At 40.0% G+C, this 23,118-nt stretch overlaps 1 protein-coding gene across 1 annotated transcript in view; it reads left to right on the top strand.

Annotated features, from left to right (window-relative positions):
• FARS2 (phenylalanyl-tRNA synthetase 2, mitochondrial) overlaps positions 1 to 23,118 on the top strand; it is a 615,217-nt gene that overhangs the window by 111,927 nt on the left and 480,172 nt on the right. The window contains exon 3 of the mRNA XM_006864111.1: positions 15,528 to 15,659. Within this exon, the coding sequence (XP_006864173.1) occupies positions 15,528 to 15,659 (132 nt within the window). The remainder of the gene's footprint in view (positions 1 to 15,527; positions 15,660 to 23,118) is intronic.

The raw sequence follows: 23,118 nt of genomic DNA, 5'->3' as shown, positions 1-23,118 counted from the left end.
ACATTGTTTCGTTCTGCTGTGCATGGAGTCGCTATGAGTCGGTTCCGACTCGATGGCACCTGACAACAACAACAACCCAGAGAAGCAGTGATGCCAGGGATGGTGGCAGAAATGTGACATGGGGAGATGGAGCGACTGGAGACTTTGGACCTAGAGAGAGAGATGGGCGGTGTGCAGATGACAGAGGGGCAGGCTTGTGGGGTATACCCTCTGGTTGATCGATGATGCTTGGAAGGGATTGTAACCATGGCAAGGAAACGATATACGACGGGATCAGTGTGAAGCTGATGTCTTCCCATGTAAACTATCACATAATTTGCAATAAAGCATTTTAAAAAAAAATGCAGTTATCCAGTCCCAAATCTTTTAATATAAGAAGCGAGTCAGATGCATTTTTTAGCCAGATGTAATAGTACTTCCTGTGAATTGAGGTTGTGGAGGAAAACCAAGGAGAAAGTACATGATTTCCTTTCAAATAATCACAGATTATGTTGGAAGTGGAGTTACAGACTGCTCAAAAATGGGATTTCACGGAGTTTGATTTTGGCCTGTTTATTTGAAAGAAGCTAAATTTCAGAATTAAAGAAACATAATATGTAGTGAAACAAAGGAAGTGGAATTTGGCCTTCTGTACAGGGTAATCAAATCAATTTGGCATTCTGTACAGGGTAAGAAGAAATGTGTTTCAGGAAAGGAAGTGAATAAGAGAAATAGGGATTAAATAGTTCCCATTAGAGACAACTTTTGACACTATGGCTTCATAGTTTCTGTGATATTGTTAATGGGTTCTGCTCCACAGATCATTTATGTCTATCATCTTTATGGTTTCTGAAAGAGTGTGTCTTTTTATGGTTGGATATAAGTACATTTTTGGGCAGACCAGTTCCTTTCTTCGGTACTGAATGAGGCAACTGTAGGCTGATAGTTTGAGAAGAAACAGAGGGTCAGGAAGGCCAACGTCTTAGACCATATTACCAAAAAGAGCAAAGGGGGATACAATAGGGGACATTTCATCTTATGATTTTTATTTAGTATTATGAAAACATTTTCTTCCCAGTTGTATGTGTTTCCCAGTTTTTGAAGTGCTGAAGAGTACTCCAGTAGAGATGGAGAGATCATCACATCACCTTTTAATTCAGTCCTTGTGTTATACTAGCACCATCAATACCAAAACCCGTTGTGCTTGAGGATGGTTCTGTATCTATGAAAGGTTACCTTCCCATCAGACCTTATCGAGTAAATATTTATACAGCATACTGGTTGTCTGGAGCCAACTCTGACTCATGGTGACCTTCTGTGTGTCAGAGTACAATTATGCTCCATGCAGTTTTCAGTGTCGGTTTTTCTGAGGCCCTTCTAGGTGGTCTCTGACCTCCATCCAACCTTTTGATTAGCAGCTGAGTAAATAAACTCTACCACCAAAACACTTCTGTAAGATTTTAGATAGAATTTAATAAGCATTGATAATGGAATGACTTTAATCAACTCTTGCGAGTAAGTGCTTATTGATATCTTTGGACTCCCACTGTAAGAACATACTGGATTGTGAATCACAAGTTTGGTAATTCAAACCCACCACCTGTTCCTTGGAAACCCTATATAGGGTCGCTATAAGTCTATGACACAACAACATTAATGTCTTTAAAATCCTTTCTCTCTGGATTGGTATAACCTAAGATGTTATAAGTCTAAACTGTAACGTTAAACTGTAATGTTCTTTTGTCAAAAAACATCTACCTCAATATTTCCTGGCCTCACAGTCAGACCTGATGGCAATTATTCCAATGGATTGTAAATCATTCAAGGGTGATTCTGCCTTCTCCAGCCCAGGCTGGAACTAGGCTCCCTCTTGAAAACTTGTAAGCCAGTCACTTCTTGCCTTTATAGCACCACCCCCCCCTTCCCATTTTGGGTAGCCAATGTCTTTGTTGCCCATCCTTGTCAACCCTGTGTACTGAGGGAGTGGGAGTCATCCTTGCTGTAAAGATTTGTTTTCTTTTTTGAGCTACTGCATCCATAATTATAGGTAAAGTTCATCAAATTGTAGCAGGTTACTCCCCTCCCCCCCCCCCTTCTTTCTTCTTCCAGTCAAGTTCTGATCATCCAGCCATCGAAGCCAGGTCAAATGGGTACTATCTGCAAATATGGGTGTTCTTGTGCATATCCCCTCACTTCATATCAGCTGGATGCTTTACTCTCCACTCTAGTCGTCTGTGGCCATGTCACTGCCTCTGGGCCCAGGAGTCCCCGGGTCTTGCCATACTGCTGGCCATCCAGGTCTCCACCCAGGTTCACAGGGGTCTATTGAATGTGGTTGGGCTTAGCTTGCAACTTCATTGCTGTTTTTCCCCCTCTTCCCTTATGCAGTGACCAACGTGGTCACCAGCCAGACCACATGCCTGCTCATGTATTCCCCTTGAGTCTCAGTCTTAGCTTGGGGTTTGCTCTGAGGGGTCACAACCACTTGCCTTTGATGGCTCCTGGGCAAACAGCTTATTTGTTCTTGTAGTAATCAATCAGACTGTTGTTATTGTTTTGAATTTTTCCTGCAGGTCTTTCTTTCACAAAGTATCTTCTGTTCTTCTAGCCGCTCCAGGTTGGTCTACTCATTCTTTCCAGTGGAAATTTCCTACCTCAGTCAGTTCTGGATGGGGTTCTGCATTCCACCTATGGTCTTGTGCAATGTAAAGGCTCCACAGGAAGCCTCTTACGCTGTGCAACTTTTAACCCCTTTAAGGTATTCCAATCAATTATAGGCTGAAAACGGACTTACAAGCTTTCTGTAGTGATGATTCTGGGTGTTCCTTTCTCCCCACCTCAATTGTCTATTTTACAATGTTAGGCAAGGGAAACCAAGATTCAAAAGACAGCCACGCATCTTAACACTATTTCCCTCTTTTACCCCTTCAAACCGTGCCTCAATCCTTGTATCCTGAAGCCCTGTTGTCCCAAGGTTGTGCATACATCATCATTTACCTCAGTCCCACTTAGCCCCTGTGAACCTGCCTAACTGTTCTCCCATCAGCCTTGTTCTTCCATTCCCCTCCCCCTTCTTGTGTATTGTCTGACACACACACCACCACCCCCTGCATGCTATCCTGTGTCTATTCCTTACCCTGTGCTCTGTCTTCCTCTCCCTCCCTCCCCTCCTCTCATCCCATACATCCTGGTGATCAGCAAATATATATATAATGTTTTCTCCCCTTTTAGTGTGGGTTCTTTTTCTTACTCTTTTACAATAATGGTCCTATGCAGTATTTCTGCTTTTGTAACTGACTAATTTCACTCAGCATGATGTGCTCAAGGTTCATCCATATTATATGGTATGGTGGCTTGCAGCTTCATTGTTGTTCTTCAAGGTAGCATAGTATTCCATTGTGTGTATGTACCAAAGTTTGTTTATCCATTCTTCAGTTGATGGGCACTTTGGGTGTCTCCATCTTTTTGCTATTGTGAATAGTGCTGCTATGAAAATTGGTGTGCATATATCTACTCATGTTATGACTCGTATTTCTTGTGGGTAAATACCAAATAGAGGAATTGCTAGATTATAAGGTATTTCTATTTCCAACCTTCTTAGGAGGTGCCATATTGCTTTCCAGAGAGGCTGTACCATTTTGGAATCCCACCAGCATTGCAGGAGCATCCCAGTCTCTCCACATACTCACCAGTCCTTTTTGCCCTCCACTTTTTTGATCTTTGCTGTTATTGCTGGTGTGAGATGATATCTCCTTGTTGTTTTGATTTGCATCTCTTTAATAACTAGTGAAAGGAGCTCTGTTGGCGTAGTGGTTACGAATTGGGCTGTGAACCTCAAGGTCAGCAGTTCAAAACTACCAGCTGTTCCGCGGGAGAAAGATGAGGCTTTCTGATCCCGTAAAGATTTACAGCCTTAGAAACCCTGTACAGGGTCACTATGAGTCAGAAACGACTTCACGGCACATAACAACAACAACAACAACAACAACAATGGCTAGTGATCATTTCTTCATATGTTTGTTGGCTGCCCAGATCTCTTCCTTGGTGAAATGTCTGTTCATGTCCTGTGCCCATTTTTTAATTGAGTTATTTGTCATTTTCTTGTAGTGGTTTTGTAGTTTCCTATATATATTAGAAAAGAAATGAGTCCCTTGTCTGATGTATCGTTGCAAAAGATTTTTTCCCATTCTGTGGATTCCCTTTTTACTCTTATGGTAGAGTCTTTTGATGCACATAAGTTTTTAATTTTTAATATATCCCAATCATCTATTTTGTCTACTTTAGTTAGTGTAATTTTCAAAATGTTTGGTAGTCTGTGTGTTCCTTGTATTAGAGTCCTCACATTTGTCCCTATTATTTTCATTGATGACTTTCATAATTTTGGGATTTACATTTAGGTCTTTAATCCATGCTGAGTTGATTTTTGAATAGGACGTGAGGTAAAGGTCTTGTTTCAGTCTTTTGCATATCACTTTCCAGTTCTGCCAGCACCATCTGTTAAAGAGACTATCTCCTCCCCATGTAACATACCTAGACACTTTGTCGAAAATCAGTTGGCTGTATGTGGTTGGGTTACTTTCTGGATTCTCGATTCTGTTCCACTGATCAATGTATCTTTCATTGTACCAGTACCAGGCTGTTTTGACCACTGTAGCCGTGTAGTAGATTTTGAAATCAGGGAGTGAGAGGCTTCCAACCTTGTTCTTCTTCTTGAGCAGTGCTTTGTTTATCCTGGGTCTCCTTCCTTTCCATATAAAGTTTGTAATTGGCTTTTCCATCTCGTTGAAGCATGTAGCTGAAATCTGGATTGGGGTTGCATTATATGTGTATATTGCTTTGGGTAGTATTGACATTTTCACGATGTTGAATCTTCCTATCCAGGAACATGGTATGTTCTTCCACTTTTGTAAGTCTCTTTTGGTTTCTTGTAGTAGTGTTTTGTAATTCTCTTTGTATAAGTCCTTTGTTTCTCTTGTTGTATTTATTCCTAAATATTTCATCCTTTGGGCAACTATTGTAAATGGTATTTCTTTCCTAATGTCTTTTTCAGCACTGTCATTGTTGCTATAGAGGAATCCAACTGATTTTTGCATGTTAATCTTATATCCTGCCACTTTGCTGAATCTTCCAATGAGGTCTAGTAGCTTTTTTACTGAGTCTTTGGGGTTTTCTATGTGTAGGATCATATCATCTGCAAGTAGAGAGAGTTTTATTTCCTCTTTGTCAATTTGGATGCCTTTAATTTCCCTATCTTGCCATATAGCTCTGGCTAATACTTCCAAAACAATATTGAATAGGAGTGGTGACAAAGGGCATGCTTGTCTGGTTCCTGTTTGCAGAGAGAAGGCTTTCAATATATCTCCATTGAGAGTGATGTAGGCTGTTTGTTTTGTATAAATGCTTTTGATTATATTGAGGAATTTCCCTTCAATTCCTACTTTGTTGAGTGTTTTTATCAGGAATGGATGTTGGATTTTATCAAATACCTTTGCTGCATCAATTGATATGATCATGTGGTTCTTTTCCTTTTTCTTACTTATGTGGTGGATTACATTGATTGTTTTTCTAATATTGAACCATCTTTGCATCCCTTTTATTAAACACACTTGGTCATGATGTATTGCTTTTTTTTGATGTGGTGCTGGATTCTTTTGGCTAGGATTTTGTTGAGAATTTTTGCATCTATTTTCATGAGGGATATTGGTCTGTAGTTTTCTTTCTTAGTAACGTCCTTTCCTGGCATTGGTATGAAGGTTATGCTTACTTAAAAAAAGTATTAGGAAGTTTTCAATCCTCATCTATATTCTGGAATAATTTGAGTAGAATTGGTGACAGCTCTTCCCTGAATGTTTGTTAGAACTCACCAGTGAAGCCATCTGGACCTGGACTTCTTTTGGTTCGGAGTTTTTTGATGACCTGATCAATTTCTTCTTTTGTTATGGGTCTGTTCAAGTTTTTGACTTCACTCTGTGTAACTTTTGGTAGGTTGTGTTTATCTAAAAATGCATCCGTCTCTTCTAAGTTTTAGAATTTGTTGGAGTACAACTCTTCATAGTATTCTGTTATTATCCTTTTGATTTCGTTTGGTTCCATTGTGACATCGCCCACATGGTTTCTGATGCGAGTTATTCATGTCTTCTCCTGTTTTTCTTTGGTTATGTTTGCCAATGGTTTGTCAATTTTATTAATCCTTTCAAAGACCCAGCTTTTTGTTCTGTTGATTTTTTCTGTAGTTTTTCTGTTTTCCATCTCATTTATTTCTGCTCTTTTCTTTATTATTTCTTTTCTTTTGGTGACTGTAGGTTCCCTCTTTTGGTCAGTTTCTAATTGTTGGAGATGCTGTGTTAATGTGTTAATTTTGGTTCTTTCCTCTTTTTGAATGTGCACATTTATCGCAATAAATTGTTCTTTCAGCACTGCTTTAGCCAGTTCCCAAATATTTTGTTTTCATTCTCGTTTGTTTCTAGGAACTTTATGAATTCACATTTAATTTTTCTTTTACCCAGTTGTTTTTTAGCAGGATGTTGTTCAGTTTCCATGAATTCAACTTTATTACCTTAGTCTTCTTGTTGTAGATTTCTCGTTTTATAGCATTGTGGTCTGAAAAGATGCTCTGTAGTATTTTGGTGTTTGTAAATTTATGGAGGCTTGCTTTGTGACCTAACACATGGTCAATTCTGGACAATGTTCTGTGTGCACTGGAGAAGAAAGTATATTGTGCTGTTATTGGCTTGACTGCTCTGTACACGTCTTATGAGGTCAAGTTGGTTGATTGTGCTTTTTAGTTCCTCTAACTTTCTTGAGTTTCTTTCTGGTTGTTCTGTCCCTTTTCGAAAGCGGCATATTAAAATCTCACACTATAATTGTAGATTTATCTATTTCTTTCTTCATTTCTAGTAAGGTTTGCTTCATATATTGGTGCTTTTTCATTGGGAGTGTAGATATTATTATGTTGCGTTGCTCAAATGAACCTTTGATCATGAGATAGTGCCCTTCTTTATCTCTTATTCTGGTTTTTGTCTATAAGTTTACTTTATCAGATATTAGAATTGCCATTCCTGCTTATTTATTGTTGCAGTTAGCTTGGTATATTTTTTTCCATCCTTTAACTTTTATTCTGTTTTGTCTTTGTGCGTAAGGTGTGTCTCTTGCAGGCAGCATATTGAAGGATCTTGTTTTCTTATCCAATCTGTCACTCTCTGTCTCTTCACTGGTGCATTGAATCCATTGACATTCAATATAATTATTGATGTTGTTGTTGTTGTTGTTGTTAAGTACCGTGGAGTTGGTTCAGTCTCAAAGTGACCCTTCACAATGAAGGCTGTAAATCTTTATGGGAGCAGAACACCTCATCTTTCTCCTGCGGAACCGCTGGTGGTTTCGAACTGCTGATCTTGAGGTTGGCTGCCCAACTTGTAACTGGTAGTATGAATTAATTGCTGGCAGTATAATAATTTGTTGGTAGTGTGTTCATTCCTTTATTCTGTATACCTTCTTGTGCTGAGTTTGTGTTTTTTGTGCTATTTCTTGTCGGTTTCTTCTAAGTTTACATGTTTCCTTGTTGTGCTTGGAAATTCATTTTCATTTTAGTTGTGAATTATTAACTTTCTTTGGGGTTACCTTATAGTATATTAACTTTTCTCTCCATTTAAGAGAATCTATTGTATCCTGTAATCTACTTGACATCCTCACCATCTGGATCTATATTCCTACTTTTATCTCTTCTTTGACATTGATATTATTTTGATCTTTGGTTGACCTCCCAGCTCCTTTGAATTCATTGTTGTAGTTTTGTTCTGTTCTGGACTCTGCTATCTGGCAACTAATTTCCAGGTGGTGTTGCCACGCCTGTCAATCTCTGGTTGTTGTCTGTTCTTGTTGGTTTTCAGTCCAAAGAACTCCCTTTAGGATGTTTTGAAGTGCTGGATTGGTTTTGATAAAATCTCTTAGATTCTGTTTATACTGGAATATTTTGATTGCACTGTTGTGTATTTGATTGATAGTTTTGCTGGATAGATGATTGTTGGTTGGCATTTTTTTTTCTTGTTGGGCTTTGTATATGTCTCCCCATTGTCTTCTTGCCTTCATGGTTTGTGCTGAATAGTCAGAGCTTAATCTGGTTTGCTTGTCTTTGTAAGTGACACTTCTCTTCTCCCTAGCCACTTTTAGGATTCTTTCCTAGTCTTTGATTTTGGAGAGCTTGGTTATTATATGTCTTGGTGACTTTCTTTTGGGGTCTCTCCTTCCTGGGGTACTTTCAGCTTCTTAAATGTTTATCTTCTCATCTTTCAAGATGTTAATGAAATTTTCTTCCAGAAGGTCTTCAACTATCTTCTCTGATTCTTCTTGTTCTGGAATGTCAGTAATTCTTAAGTTGTTCCTTTTCATGTTATTCAGCATGAATCTTAGACTCTTTTCAGATTTTTAAAATCCTTTTTTCTGTTTGCTCTTCTATCTTAGCACTATTGAGAGATTTTTCTTCCAGCTTGGTAGTTCTGGCTTCCGCATCTCGTGTATTCTGCTCTTTTCCCCTTTCAGTATATTGTCCGTTTCTGATATTTTATTATTAATCATCTGGACTTCTTTTTGCAGGTTTTGAATTGTTTACAATGGTGTATCAGTCTTGTTTGATTGTAGTACTTTCCTGACTTCTTCCTTGTTTTCCTCCACCCCTTTTCAGAGCATTTGAATTTGTTTCCATATCATTCTTCTGAATTCTTTCTCAGGCAAATCCAAAACCTACTCTTCCTCTTCTAGGGAGCCTTTGTCTGTTTCCAGTGCATTTCTCTCAGTTACTCTTTTCTGTTTTGGGACTTATTTTGAGATCATTTGTTGTGTTTGAGATCTTTTGTTTGTCATTTCCAGTATTATGTGGGTTTTTTAATGCTTAAATGGATGTTTGTTGTGTTATTAAGCTTATTGGGTGTCTCCTGGTGGATATGATCAGGAGATAGGCTTCCCTTTTTGCATGTAATGCTTAGCAGCTGTTATTGGCTCTTGTCTCAATGGTGGAATATTATGGGGTATGCTTGTAGCTTCGCCATATGGCCATGATTGCTGTCTCTTCTTGGGTAGTGTAGGGATAAAAAGCTCCCACCTCCTGGAAATACGTATGATCAAAAGGACCAAAAGCAGAAGCAATATAAAAACAGAGACGAAAATCACCAATTTGAAACAAAAATAAAACTGTGGCCAATTGTCCAGTCTCCTTGCTACACAGGCAGTGTGTGCGCACCTTAGAAGCCAAAAACAGTGTGTGAGGGTGTCCACTAACTCAAGCCCCTCCTCTAATCACCACCGTGGAGGTGAACAGATAGATATTGAGAAGTTAATAGGAGTAAGATTGTCCACTATTTTTGTCTCTGAAGGTCAGTTAGATATCTGCATATGCACAGTGTAATTCTTGTATTTTTACATCCTTTTATGTTGGAGCTATATAGATTGTTTTAAGGTTTTTCAGGCAGGCCTGACATGCCTGCTTTTTTCTTTCTATATAGGCCTTAGTAAGGGTCCTGCACAAGTTAATTTTAGAGCTACAACCCCGAGGCTGAGGTTATAAGTAGCCGCCAAGCTCTTTCTCTCTGTACCATGGTAAAACTGTGGGGTCAGCTCTGGACTTTTATTTTTTGGGGGGGTGGTTGCACACCCACCCGCCTGAAGGGGTCTGGACTGGGCAAACAAGGCACGACAGGGAATAGGAAAAAAATGTGTAGAATCCCCTCACCTCCTTTGCAAATGTCGCTGTACTGCTTTTAGTGCCAGTTCCCTCTGCATGTCTGGTTGTAGCCCTGCCCTCTGAACTTCGCCGGGTGGGGTGGCTGCAGAGGGAGCGCTTCCTAACTCACAATATTTTCCTTTATATCATGATTTTTCCACTTGTGAGTGCGGGAAACTGGCGTCCTGGACCTTATGGTAGATCCAGAGCTCTGGTGTTGTTCTATGAGCACAACTTCTGTGGGTTTTCAATCTTTCTCCCTCAGAGTCTTTTGTACCTGGCTGTCTCTGCTGCCACCCAAACCGGAAACCCACATGTTACTTTTGACTCTCCCAAAACTTTATGATGATCTTCTTGTTGACTTAAAGCCTTACCAATAACATAATCCAACTAACACATATTTTGTATGTTAAAATGTACTATCTACTGTAACCTTTTAAAATCTGCATTTTTCAATATGAGATAAAAAGATATGTCTCAAGAAGTGCTGCTAGGGTAGCTGCAAGGATGGCTTAATGAATTTCCTTTTCTTTCTTTTTTTACGATGTTTCTTATACTGGATTAATTTATCTAGAAATGGCAGGCAACTCAGCTGCAAATCTCAGTCTACAGTACATACCTAGCAATTGAAGTGTTTCTTGTAATGTCATGTCCTCGCTCTGCTTCTTGGAAACACTTTCAGCATCAGTAGTGGTACTATAAATGGGTCCCATGGTTTATTCAAAGTTTGCAGTATTGCACTAAACATATAATGAAAACCACAAGAGGCCCACAAGAAATCACTTTTTCAGTGTGATGTGCAAACTGCTCACACAAAGATGATTAGCATAACAGAGTGTTAAAAAAAAAAAAAAAAAAAGGAAAAAAAAGGCTATCCACATGTAAATGGATTTGCTCAGTTCAAATTCTTGTTGTTCAAGGGTCAGCCTTACAAGGGGAATGAACTTGTGTTAACCTCCCCCTACTATCATTTCCAGGCATGTGGGTCGTGTTTCATTATATCGTGATGGAAGCATGATGTCATTCTTGTTTTAGCTAAAATTTGAGCCATGCATAAAAACACATGCATGTAACTTTTGTTTCTCTAAATTGTTTTCAGAAAATAAGTTGTTCTCAGAAGTTACAAAATAATAAAGATAGTTTTGTCTGCCTCCCTCTTCTACATCCAGATTTCTATCCCAGTGCTTCACACCTCTCTGTTTGCCAGCGGGATTGCCTTTGGATCTTTTTAATAAAAGTTGTGGTAAAGAATTGTTAGTCCCCAAGATAGACAAACACAAAGGTACACACCTTCTTCTCATATTGCAATTGCGAATAAACAGCTGTGCTGCACATATGAACCTCCAATCAGGAAAGTTGGAACTCTCCAGGGACTTTTGGATATTTTCACAGTGATAGTGATATGTCCAGCATTTTTCCACATTAGAAAATGTGTTGGAGAAACCTACTCAGCAATAAGAAGGAATGCACTGTAGATACAGTAACACTGAAGAATCTTGAAATAATTATGCTGAGTGAGAGATGCTAGATAAAATGAAGTACATATTGTATGATTCTATTATTTAAATACAGTTCTAGGAAACACAAGCCATTCAATCTGTAGTAACAGAGGGAACATTGCTAGTTTCATGGAGCTGTGAGTGGCGAGGTTATAGGACAGTGGGCAGATGGGCTTGAGGAAGTTGCGGACATGGTAGATGTGCTCATATCTTGATTTTGGCAATGGTTTTATGGCATAAATACATGTCAATGGTCATAAAATTGTACACATTATTTAAGGGTAAGTGAAAAATATTGTTGCCAAATCATACAAACTTTTATTGAACAAACATATCAAAATGTGAAGCTTTTGTTTCTCAGTCTAGGTGTCCATCTAGGTCTCTACACTTCTGAGTGTGGCATTTGCACCTCTCTAAAGTTTTTCTGAAGAATTCTGTGCTGTTAGGTTTATACTACATCAAAATGACAGTTTGGGCTTTTTCAGTGGACTCATATTGTGTTCTTTTGAAATGTTCTTAGAGTTTTGGAAACAAAAAGAAGTCTGAAGTGGCAAGATCAGATTGGTAGGGTAGATAGGATAATGTTTCACAACAGAATTCTTGTAGAATGGCCCTTGCTACCCTAAAAGAATGTGCAGGTACATTGATGTGCTGGGGAAAAAAAATAATTTGGTGCAACTTTCTTACAAATGCAATTTTCCATTTTCTTAAAACTTCTTTCTAACAAGTTCCTGTGACCGTCCTGTGTCCTATGAGAAAAATCTACAAAGATAATCCCTTTGTAATCTTAAAAAAAAAAGAAAAAGGCATCAGAACTTTCTGAACTGACATCTTTGCTTTGAATTTAACTGGCCTAGTAATTCCAAATTATGGAAACCACTGTTTTGATTAGACCTGTTTTTTTTTTTCTTAAGCACTCTTAACGAGGCTAAGACAACTGAGAAAACTTGTCTTTCAGCTCTCCACTGATTTCAAAGACATGTTTAAATCCATTTTGTTTGGACTAAACCCATGCGTGTATGAACTAGAACTCTAGTAACAATGCTTTTCATGTACCCTTGTATAAATGCAGTTATTGTATGTCTGCTATATAGCTCAGGAGGCCTTGGGTGGTGCAAATGGTTAACACAGTAGGCTGCTAACTGAAGAGGCAGAAGTTCAAGTCTACCCAAAGCCTTCTTGGGAGAAAAGCCTTGTTTATCCACTTTTGAAAAATTAGGAACAATTCAAATTTAAAAACTCTATGGAGCACAGTTCTACTCTGACGTGCATGGGTTGCCATTGACTGGTATTTGAGGAGACCTTGTGCCACAGTAATTAAGCTCAGCTGCTAGCCAATAGGTCAGCAGTTCAAACCTGCTTAGGTGCTTCATAGGAGAAAGATGTGACAGTTTGCTTCTTTAAAGATTTACCGCCTTGAAAACCCTAGGGCTTTTCTCCTATGGGAGAGTTCATCTCTATTCTGTAGGATAGGTATGTGTTGGAATCAACTTGACAGCATTGGGTTTAGTTGGATATGTGGTTGGTACTGGTATTATGTTGTTAAGTTCCGTCCAGTTGGTTCTGACTCATAGCAACCACGTATAGGGTTTCGAAGGAATAACTGGTGAATTTGAACCACTACCCTTGTGGTTCAAACCGACCTTATGGTCCAATGCATTATCCTACAGCACCATACCAGGACTCCACTGGTATTATATCTCAGTGCATCTATTTTTTAAAAGGGTCATATTTATTACCCATGGAAGCAGAAGTCAAGAGATCAAAGGTCATACTGCCTTGGGCAAATTTGCTGCAAAATACTTCTTTACATGGCGAAGAGCAATGATGTCACTTTGAGGACCAAGGTGTGCCTGACCTAAGCCATAATATTGTCTGTTGCCTCATATGCATGTCAAAGCTGAATAGTTAATGAAGAAAACTGAAGAAGAATTGATGTCTTTAAATGATGGTGCTGGTTGAAGTATATTGAATTGAATATTGAGTATGAATTGCTAGAAGAATGAATACATTTGTTTTGAAAGAAGTATAGCCAGAATGTTCCTTAGTATCATGGATGCTGAGACTTCCTCTCATGTACTTTGAGCCTGTTATGAACAGAGGCCAATCCCTGGAAAAGGATCTCATGCTTAGTAAAGTAGAATGTTAGCGAAAAAGAGAAAGACCCCTAACAAGATTGATTGACGCAGTGGCTGTAACAGTGGGCTCAACCATAGCAACGACTGTGAGCCTGGCGTACGATGACTGCCAGCATTTTGTTCTGTTGGACATAGGATCCTTATGAGTTGGAACCCACTGGACAGCACCTCAAAACAACAACACTATCAAGAAATCATTTGTCTCTTGCCATCCACAGCAAGTAACCAGGAAAATAATGTTATTCAACCAGAACAATGCAGGAAACGATCTACTTTGTCGAGTGCTTTGGGCCATAGTAAAGGATGTACTATTTCCTAATTCTGCTCCATTGGAGTTTTGATTGTTAAAATATCTTTTTTGACTAATATTTTAATTGTCAAGAACAAGTGTTTAAGAGTCAGGCCAACTTAGGTTTCCCTAGCTTTGTGCAAACTGTGTAACTTTGGGTGAGACACTTGACATCTCTCAGATGTTTTACCCTCTTTATGAAATGGTAGTACTCATGTGACACTATAGGATAAGCACTGGACTGTTAACTGTAAGGTTGATAGTTCAAATCTACCAGCTGCTCTTCAGAAATCCTGCGCAGTGATGCTATGAGTTAGAATCCGCTCAACAGCACTTAACAGCAACAACATGCAGTGGTATGAGAGGGATATAGTAAATGCTCAAAAAATGGAAGCAAGAATTATTAATATTTTCATTTATTTTGCATTCTGATTTGTACAACATTTAAAATGCAAATGATCTTGGGAGAGAAAATAGCATTTTTCAGTGCAGACCAATGTAAAATGCTCACTGCTTCCTCTGTTCTTCACAATGGCATTTTTCTTCTGGTTTCTCTGCTTTTAGTGACCTCTACTCTTTGAGGGTGGTTGTTGTTTTGAATTTATTAGTGTTTCCTTTGTTAACTGAAAATATTATTATTCAATGTGCTATATTTATGAGTGCTCATTGAAAAATCTGCCCCAGTATTCAGCGTGTGCTTTTTTGTTGTTACTTGTCATCCAGGAACCTTGATAGCGTAGGTGGATTATGAGCAGGGCTGCTAATCGCAAAGTCAGAAGTTCAAATCTATCAGTTGCTCCACAGGAGAAAGATGAGACTTTCTGGTCACATAAAGTTTTAAAACTCATGAAAAAGGTTTACAGCCTTGGCAACCCTATACTATGAGCCAGAATTGTGACGGCACACACCTGCCACCACCATATTTATCATCCATCTATACAAAAGGTGTTTTGACTTTAAATGTTGCTTAAATGTAATTTATAGATCTTATAATGCTTATGAAGGAGCTCTGGTAGTGTAGTGGTTATGAGTTGGGCTGCTAACCTTAAGATCAGCAGTTCAAAACAACTAGCCCATTCCACGGGAGAAAGATGAGGCTTTCTGCTGCCTTAAAGGTTTACAGGGGTCGCTATGAGTCGGTTCCGACTTGATGGCACCTGACAACAACAACAACAAAAGGTTTACAGACTCAGAAACCCTATATAGGGTCGTTATGAGTCAGAATTTGAACTCCATGGCAAATAACCACCACCACCTCCATAATGCTTATAAAGATAAATTAAAAAATTTTTAATACTTATACGTTAAGGTCAGTGGTTCGAAACTACCAGCCGCTCCGTGGGAGAAAGATGAGGCTTTCTACTCCCGTAAGGATTTACACCCTCGGAAACCCTGTACAGGGTCGCTATGGGTCGGCTCCGACTCGAAGGCACTTAACAACAACAACAACAACAACATATTTCTGGAAGTAAAAGTTGATTTTTTTAATCTTAAATATGTCCTATTGGTGATAGGTGAGTTTGAAGGGACAGTACAGTAAAAAATGTAGTTCAACTCTGAGATGTTGTTTTTTTTTTTCTTATAGAAATGAACAGAATTCCCTGTATTCTGTGTTGTTGACCTGTTTTTCCTCTGCCAATTTGATGCAGGGATAGGTGATTGATTTGGTTTCTGAGGGTCCTGGAACTACACAAGGTGTTTTTCATATTGGAAAGGACATGTCCAGTTTTTCATGTGTTTTAAGATTTATTGCTTCACCCTGAAGTGTTGAAAATTAGTTTGTTTGCTATTTATTTTACTTAGAATGTAATCATTGGTGTCATTAGTACAGGGACAAATTTGATCACAGGAAACCATAGACTGCTTTTTAACATGATTTGTTTGTTTTTTATTTGGCTTTTTTGCAGGGCTGGAAATAAGATGGGTGGACTGCTACTTTCCTTTCACTCATCCTTCCTTTGAGATGGAGATCTACTTCCGTGGAGAATGGCTGGAAGTTCTGGGCTGTGGAGTGATGGAACAACAACTGGTGAATTCAGGTAGATGAGAATCTGGAATTTCACTTCCAGGCCCTTTTGAAAAACACTGTCTGCTCACTTAACCTCATTTACATAATATTTTCATGTATTTACATATTCTTATTGCAACAGAAGCACCATCTGTCTCATCTCATATTGTTCCTTGACTTCTCTCCCATGCTTGATGCTGGAAAAACTTAATTTGTCACGTCTAATTTTGCTAAAGGAGCTCTGGTAGCGTAGTGGTTATGAATCGGGCTGCAAGCCGCAAGGTTAGCAGTTCAAAACTATAAGCTCTTTTCTGCTCTTGTAAAGATTTACATCTTCGGAAACCCTATGCAGGGTCACTATGAGTCGGAACCGACTCCATGGCACATAACAACAACAACAACAACAATTTTGCTAAGGGAGTCCTTTGGTGGTACAAACCATTAACCTGCTCTGTTGCTAACTGAAAGGTTGCAAGTTTCAGCCGACCCAGATACCTCCAAAGAAAGACCTGTCGATCTGCTTCTGAAAATCCAGTCATTGAAAACCCTGTGAAGCATGGTTCTTCTCGGACACTCATGGGGGCAGGAGGACTTGGAGTTGAGTCAACATCAATTGTTATTTCCATTTTGATCAGGATTCTTCTTCATAGGAATTCTCCTATCTGGCATTTAGGTGTTGGATTTATACTTTATGATTTTCTGTCTGTTGACAGCTGCTTTTTAATTCCTGAAAGTCCTTTGGTATTTCACATGGCTGAAACTTGCCTTCCACACTCTTTGGGCTCAAAGTCACCGTGTAATCCCTTTTTGTTCATATTGCATTTTAATATTCAAAAAATAGTAAGCCCACTGCCATTGAGTTGATTGCAATTAATAGCAACCATATAAGGTAGATAGAGTCCTGGTGTAATGCTGTGATTAATGCTGGATTGCAAAGTTGGTTTGAACTGTAAGGTTGGTTCAAACTTACCAGCCGCTCCTCGGAAACCCTATACTGGGTCACCGTAGGTTGGAACCAACTCACCAACACTTAACAACAACGCATAAGGCAGAATAGGACTGCCCCATAGGGTTTCCAAAGGAGCTCTGGTAGCATAGTGGTTACGAACTGGGCTGCAGACTGCAAGGTCAGCAGTTTGAAACTACCAGCTGTTCTGCGAGAGAAAGATGAGGCTTTCTGTTCCTGTAAAGATTTACAGCCTGAATAGGGTTGCTAGGAGTCGAAATCGACTCTACGACACATAACAACAACAACAATAGGGTTTCCAAGACTATAATCTTCATGGAAGCAGATGGCCACATCTTTCTCCTGCAGATTATCTGGTGGGTTTGAACTGTTGACCTTTCAGTTAACAGTCAGATGCTTAATCACTGCACCACCTGGACTCCTTTTTAGCATTTAGTATAACCCCCTACATCAGCAGATACCTTGTATGTACAACCAAACTCATTAGGAGAATGAATGATTTTCTGTTGTAAGCCGCCCATAGAGTGGTCAGTGGCAGTGTAGATGAGGCAGTGTAGATGGACAAGTCTTCGGTTAAATTTCACCGCTGTCTAGAAAGGAGCCTTGGTATTATAATAATTATAAATACCTAGCTGTGTTGCTAACTGCTAGGTCAGCAGTTCAAATCAACCCATCGCTCCAAGGGAGAAAGATGAGGCTTTCTGCTTCCATAAAGATTTTTATCCTCAGAAACCCTGTACAGAGTTGCTCTGAGTTGGAACTGACTCAGTGGCACCACCACCACCACTAGCACTGCCACGTCACCTGTGTAACTTCCTATAAATTCTACTTTTCTAGAAGAAACCTTCTCCCCAGCTCTTTTCTGCAGGACCATAGCTTAAGAAAAGAGATTATTTCTAAACTTGATTTCAGAGCCATGTATTTTAAAGGAATCACTAACTGGATTAAAATTGTAAGGTACATTTTAATGTATTGTAAATTGTGCTGAGGAAGTTGGTTGGCACTGGTCCTTGAGGCGTGCGAGAAGTGCATGGGGAGGAACTGGTGCGGATTGTGGTGGGGTCGGCTTTTCCCCTGCAGAGGGGCATTTGCTATGTGGGTTTTGGTAGGCGGATTTACTCTTGGATGTGTGAGAAACATTGTTGATACCCAGATACTGACCCTCAGTTGAGGGTAGGTATTCTTAGAACATGGATAATGGATTCCCCAGATTTTACGGTGGCAGGGTGTCCCCTTTAACTGCCATGTGACCCTTTGGCTTCCAGATTCTGAGAGAAACTGGTCAGCATCAGCATGAAGCTATTCAGGGATAACACACCCACAGCAGTGTTTACTACACCCTGTCTCTTTCCTTAAACTAAAAAAAAACATTAGTTTAAGGTGATGGCTCTGTCATGTTTATGCATGAATACAGTACTTCACTTAAAAGCTTCTCAGCAGAAATGTTAATTCCATAAAAATTCTGGCTGTATGGCCAATTTTTATTTCTTTAAACATTCTCTAACCTTGCCAAATGAATTGAAACTCTATCAACGCTCACGGGTTCAGCACAACATCCCTTTCTTCCTGTCTAACAAGACAAAATGTATATAGACAGGGTAGCCCAAATTTTAAGAAATTAACAAAAAAGTGTCTTCAATTCATACCAATACAAACCTAAATTTTTTATACCCTAAAATAATACATCTCTATTGACTAAGCTATCATTTAAATGATGCTGACACTGGAGAACAAAAAAGGAGCGAAACCAGTATTTTTGCTTACTATGCACAATGCTGAAATATATAAATGACTCTGAAAAATTAAGAAGATAAATCTTGTTTTCCTAAAGAGTCTAAAGACTAGAGAGTAAAAATAACTTTTGAAATGGCTTTAGCCTTAATAGAGGGGAAGGGAGATAGAGTTTAAAACAAAACATTTTCTAATTTGTAGCACTTTTTTTTTTTTTTTAAATACCCATCAAGTTAATAATAAAAGTTCTGAAACACAGGGCTTGTGCTTCAATAATGTTTAACTTAAGTCTTAAAAAAAAAAAAAAAAAAGTTTTTTCAATTCAGAAAAAGTGTTGGTACACCAAATACCTTTTAAAACAGAATTATGTTCTCAGAAAATCTGAAACACTAATAGATAAAATGTACATGAAACATAAAAACATATCTTACACTCTAGTGTATTAAACATGACCATGTTGGTCACCGATAAGGAGAAGTGGGGGGAAAACAGCAATGAAGCTGTGAGCTAAGTCCAACCACGTTCAATAGACTCCTGTCAACCTGGATCGTGACCTGGGTGGCCAGCAGTATGGCAAGACCTGGGGACTCCTGGGCCCAGAGACAATGACATGGGTGGCCACAGAGGACTAGAGTGGAGAATGAAGCATCCAACTGATATGAAGTAAGGGGAGATGGACAAGAACACCCACACTTGCAGATAGTATCCACTTGACCTTGCTTCAATGGCTGACTGATCAGAACTCAACTAGAAGAAGAAAGAAGAGGAAAAAAAGAGTAATCTGTTACAATTTGATGAACTTTACCTATACTTATGGATGTAGCTCAGTGAAGATCACTTCTACTTCCCCTGTACACAGGGTTGACAGGAATGGGCAACTTAGACATTGGCTACCCAAAAAGGGAGGAGTGGGGAACTACAAAGGCAAGAAGTGACTGGCTTACAAGCTTTCAAGAGGAAATCTAGTTCCAGAGGGCTTGGAGGATGGGGTAGATGAAAGGAGATGGGGATAAGACTCAATAGTGAGTACTTGCTATCAGGACTGACTGTGAGTGTTGGAAATGTAAAGATTGACATTTTATAACAAAAGAAGGGGAGTGGTTGATTTTACAGTCCCTGAGCTGAGGACCCTGGGAAGATCAAGGGATAAGAATCCAGAGCAGCAGTGATGCTGGAGATGGAGGCAGAGAAGAGTGGAGAGATGGAGTGGCTGGGCACTCTGGACTCAGGAAGGGAGAGGATCTGTGTGCTGATGGCTGGGGGCGGTGAGGCAGGCTTGTGGGTGTACCCTTTGGTTGTTTGATGATGCATGGAGGGGATTGTAACCATGGCAATGAAATGATATAGGATAGGATGAATGTAAAGCTAATGTTCACTCATGTAAACTATCACATAATTCACAATAAAACATTAAAATAAATAAATAAAAGAATGAAAAAAATGTGCAAACAACAATGAAAACACACAAAAAAAGTCTTGGGCAATGTGCAACTTAAAAAAATTACTATCACACCAGCCAGACAAATCCTTAACCACTTTTTAAATGGATTCATTTGTACTATTTTACTGCTGAGAGAATGTCAAAGATATTAAAACAAAACAGAACAACTCTTCAGTGCCTGACTCACATTTTGCCCCCAGACCTTTTCACATTTTAGTTTCATCTTGAATGTGTAAGCTCCGAATTTTGCATTGTAAACTCAAATAGTTTATGTCTACATTTATCTTAAGAATTATATTTGAAAACTACAATGCTAAAAAATAAAACACATACTTCAAACTTTTTTAAAAATAGGAGACCATCTCTGACTAGGCCCTTCAGTACTAGCTGCCGGCCCCTCCCCACTTCAGAAGTCATCCTCCCTTCCTCCATCCCTAATCCTAACCCCAATCTTATGATAAAGCTCCATTCAGAAGGATTCACCCCAGCCTCTGGGACATAGAGACACCTTTCTGCTACTTTATTTAACTTCCTGCACTGTCTGTTTGTCTGATGGTAACTTGGTGCCTTTCGTCTGGTAGGTCAAGGAGGATCAGGTGGCTCCATTGTCAACCTATCCAGGATTCCTGGTGGGGCTTAGTCATAAGGAACCTCTGACCTCCCCCTAACCCCCATCACTCTCTTGTCTTTTTATTTAAAGTTTGTATTGTGAATTGGGTGAAAGTTTACAGGGCAAATCATCAGTTTTACATTCAACAAATCATATACTTTGTTTCATTACCATGATTATAATCCCGTCCATGTACCATTAGTTAACAGTATTTCTCTTTATTCATTTTAGCTCTCTTCTTTTTTTTTTTCCGAAAAAACACTCAGGCATATATAATAATTTAAACCACTAAAGGGCACATTCTGCAAGTCTGCCTCATGGCCACCAGCTCTCAGTCCCTCTCTTTCCATGAGTCCAGAGTCCTCAGCGGCTCCATCTCTTCATGCCCTCATCTCTGCCTCCATCTCTGGTGTCACTGCTTCTCTGGATAGGGTCCTGCTCATCACTCTTTTCAAGTGGCCTGTCTTCCCACACTTTTAGCACCCACTGGTGGTCTTGGGGGCCTGGCCCAGCCCTCTCTTTCCTGTCTTCTGTGGAGGCTGAACACTATGACCACTGCCCCACTTCCCTTGAGGAGGGGGATCTTGTTCTAGCCTCTTATTAACTACTTTGTTCACAGTAGACACCATGACTCTGACTTTCTGCTTTTGCTCCTCCTCTCTACAAAAACTTTCTGAGCCTCTCTTAACAGTTCATCAATGGGCCTGTTATTCCATTTCTCTCTGTCTTTTATAATTTCTTTCTCATTTGATCCCTAAGTCTCTGGAGTAAAGCCGATGGGGTTTCCTCTCTCTCTTGTTGGACTTCAAAAGCCTTGGCCACTTTCTAGGATCTGGGGACAGATTCTCCTAGTCTATTAATTATGATTTCTCTAAATTATTCTTGGTCTCAGTCACCTCACTATTTTCAATTCCTGTCTCTTTCTGCTGTGTGGCAGGCAAGACAGAGGTTCCCAAGAAATTGACTGAGGCTCCCTTTTCTCTTTTTTATGGGGGAACATCTTCTGAACCGATTCTACTCCCCCTACTAACTAGGCTAAGAAGTTCTGGTAGCGTAGTGGTTATGAATCAGGTTGCAAACCGCCTGGTCAGCAGTTCGGAACTACCAGCTGTCCCATGGGAGAAAAATGAGGCTTTCTGCTCCTGTAAAGATTTACAGCCTCAGAAACCCTGTACAGGGTAGCTATGAGTTGGAACCGACTCCAAGGCACATAACCACCACCACTAACTAGGCTAGAGCCTGATTTCCTGGGCACTCAATCCCCCTATTTCCTGGAGGTTTCTTCTACACCCCACCTTTTATCTTTTTCCCAGTTTTGGGGCCATCCCCCCAAGCCTTCAGCATTCTCCCCAAAGGACTGTCAGGAGGAATGTCTAGGGGAATCTCTCCTGCTCCCTTTCTTCCTTCTTCCTTAGGCCTAGAATTTTTCTCATTTTCTATTGTCTTGGTGTCTGGTGTCTGAGTTTCCCTGTGAGCTCAGCCCCCTTATTTCCTGGCGATTTCTTGCACACCCCGAGATTTGCTTCATCCATCTGCAGCCCTTTCCCTGGAGGGAGGACAGAAACATGGATCAGGACTCCACACTCGCTTCCCTGTGTGCTCAACCCCCTCTTTCCTGGAGGTTTCTTGCACATCCTAAACTTCGCATCCAAGATGCATGTCAGTCACACACTCGACCCCTGAAAATCATGATCACCAAGACGATACTTACAGTCCAGTTTTCCTACCGTGGTCCTCGCATGGGTTGCCTGCTCACTGCGGTTAATCTGTTCTCAGCCCTTCAGGTTTCACTAATTCCCTTTTAACAGTCTCAGGTCTGTCTTTGGCTCTCACCAGAAGCAGGCAGGACGTGACTCCTTTTTCACCAGGGCTGCCGCCCCAAGTGGGCAGAAAATCTCAGATGGGCACCCAAATTTGTGAGAAACGTTGCCGATACTCCGGATACTGCCTCGGTCTCTCTTGGTTATAATGAGGTCACCGATGAGCTATCAAGAGTGCTTACCAACGAATGCTCAAGAAATCCAATCTGTACTCATTTTAGTGAGAGTGAGACTTTTTTATTCGATTTTGCAAAATCAAGCGCCAAACCCAGAAGATACTGGCAGACACGCCACATTGCCGTTTTGCAAAGCATTTTATTCTCTTAGGTCAAGAAATCCATCCCCTGGTTTCTCATTCACTGAGTACTGTGGGGTTAACAATCTTTCCTGGATGTCTCCTACTTTCCCTTGATGGCAGCATTCCTATTTAAAGTTCCTAGTCATGGAACAGGGTCTTTTCCCCGTCCCCTAATTCATTCTGCTCACATAGCCTAGATGCATAAGCCACTGTGGCTATGTTAATCAACAATCTGTGTCTGGTCTAACCATTTCCTGGAACCCCCTTATTCATGATGATGGACCATCTGTAGAATTTATTGCTCACAGGTGTTCCACCAGGACCCTCAGCCGATAGAGGACTTTGTATAGTGTGGAGTGCTGCAGGGAATGGGTCTGAAGTGGAGAATGAGACTTGAGGTGAGGTTGAAGAGGCAGGTGGCAATGGGTTAATGAGACAGTGCTATCTGAGCTGGGAGACTGGAGACCTAAGTTGTTGTTTTTCATCTTAGGCAGCCTCCATCTAGAGGGGTCTCAAAGATTCCTTTCCATTCTGAGACGGAGGCTTGAGGAGGAAGCCCAGGATAGTACCGGATTCTTGACTGACCATTTTCAAGTATTGCAAAGGATGTCCTAGAGGCAGGG

Source organism: Chrysochloris asiatica, unplaced genomic scaffold, assembly GCF_000296735.1.
Source record: "Chrysochloris asiatica unplaced genomic scaffold, ChrAsi1.0 scaffold00060, whole genome shotgun sequence".
In the NCBI taxonomy this organism is placed as follows: domain Eukaryota; kingdom Metazoa; phylum Chordata; class Mammalia; order Afrosoricida; family Chrysochloridae; genus Chrysochloris; species Chrysochloris asiatica.
This window is presented reverse-complemented; position numbering and strand designations above follow the sequence as displayed.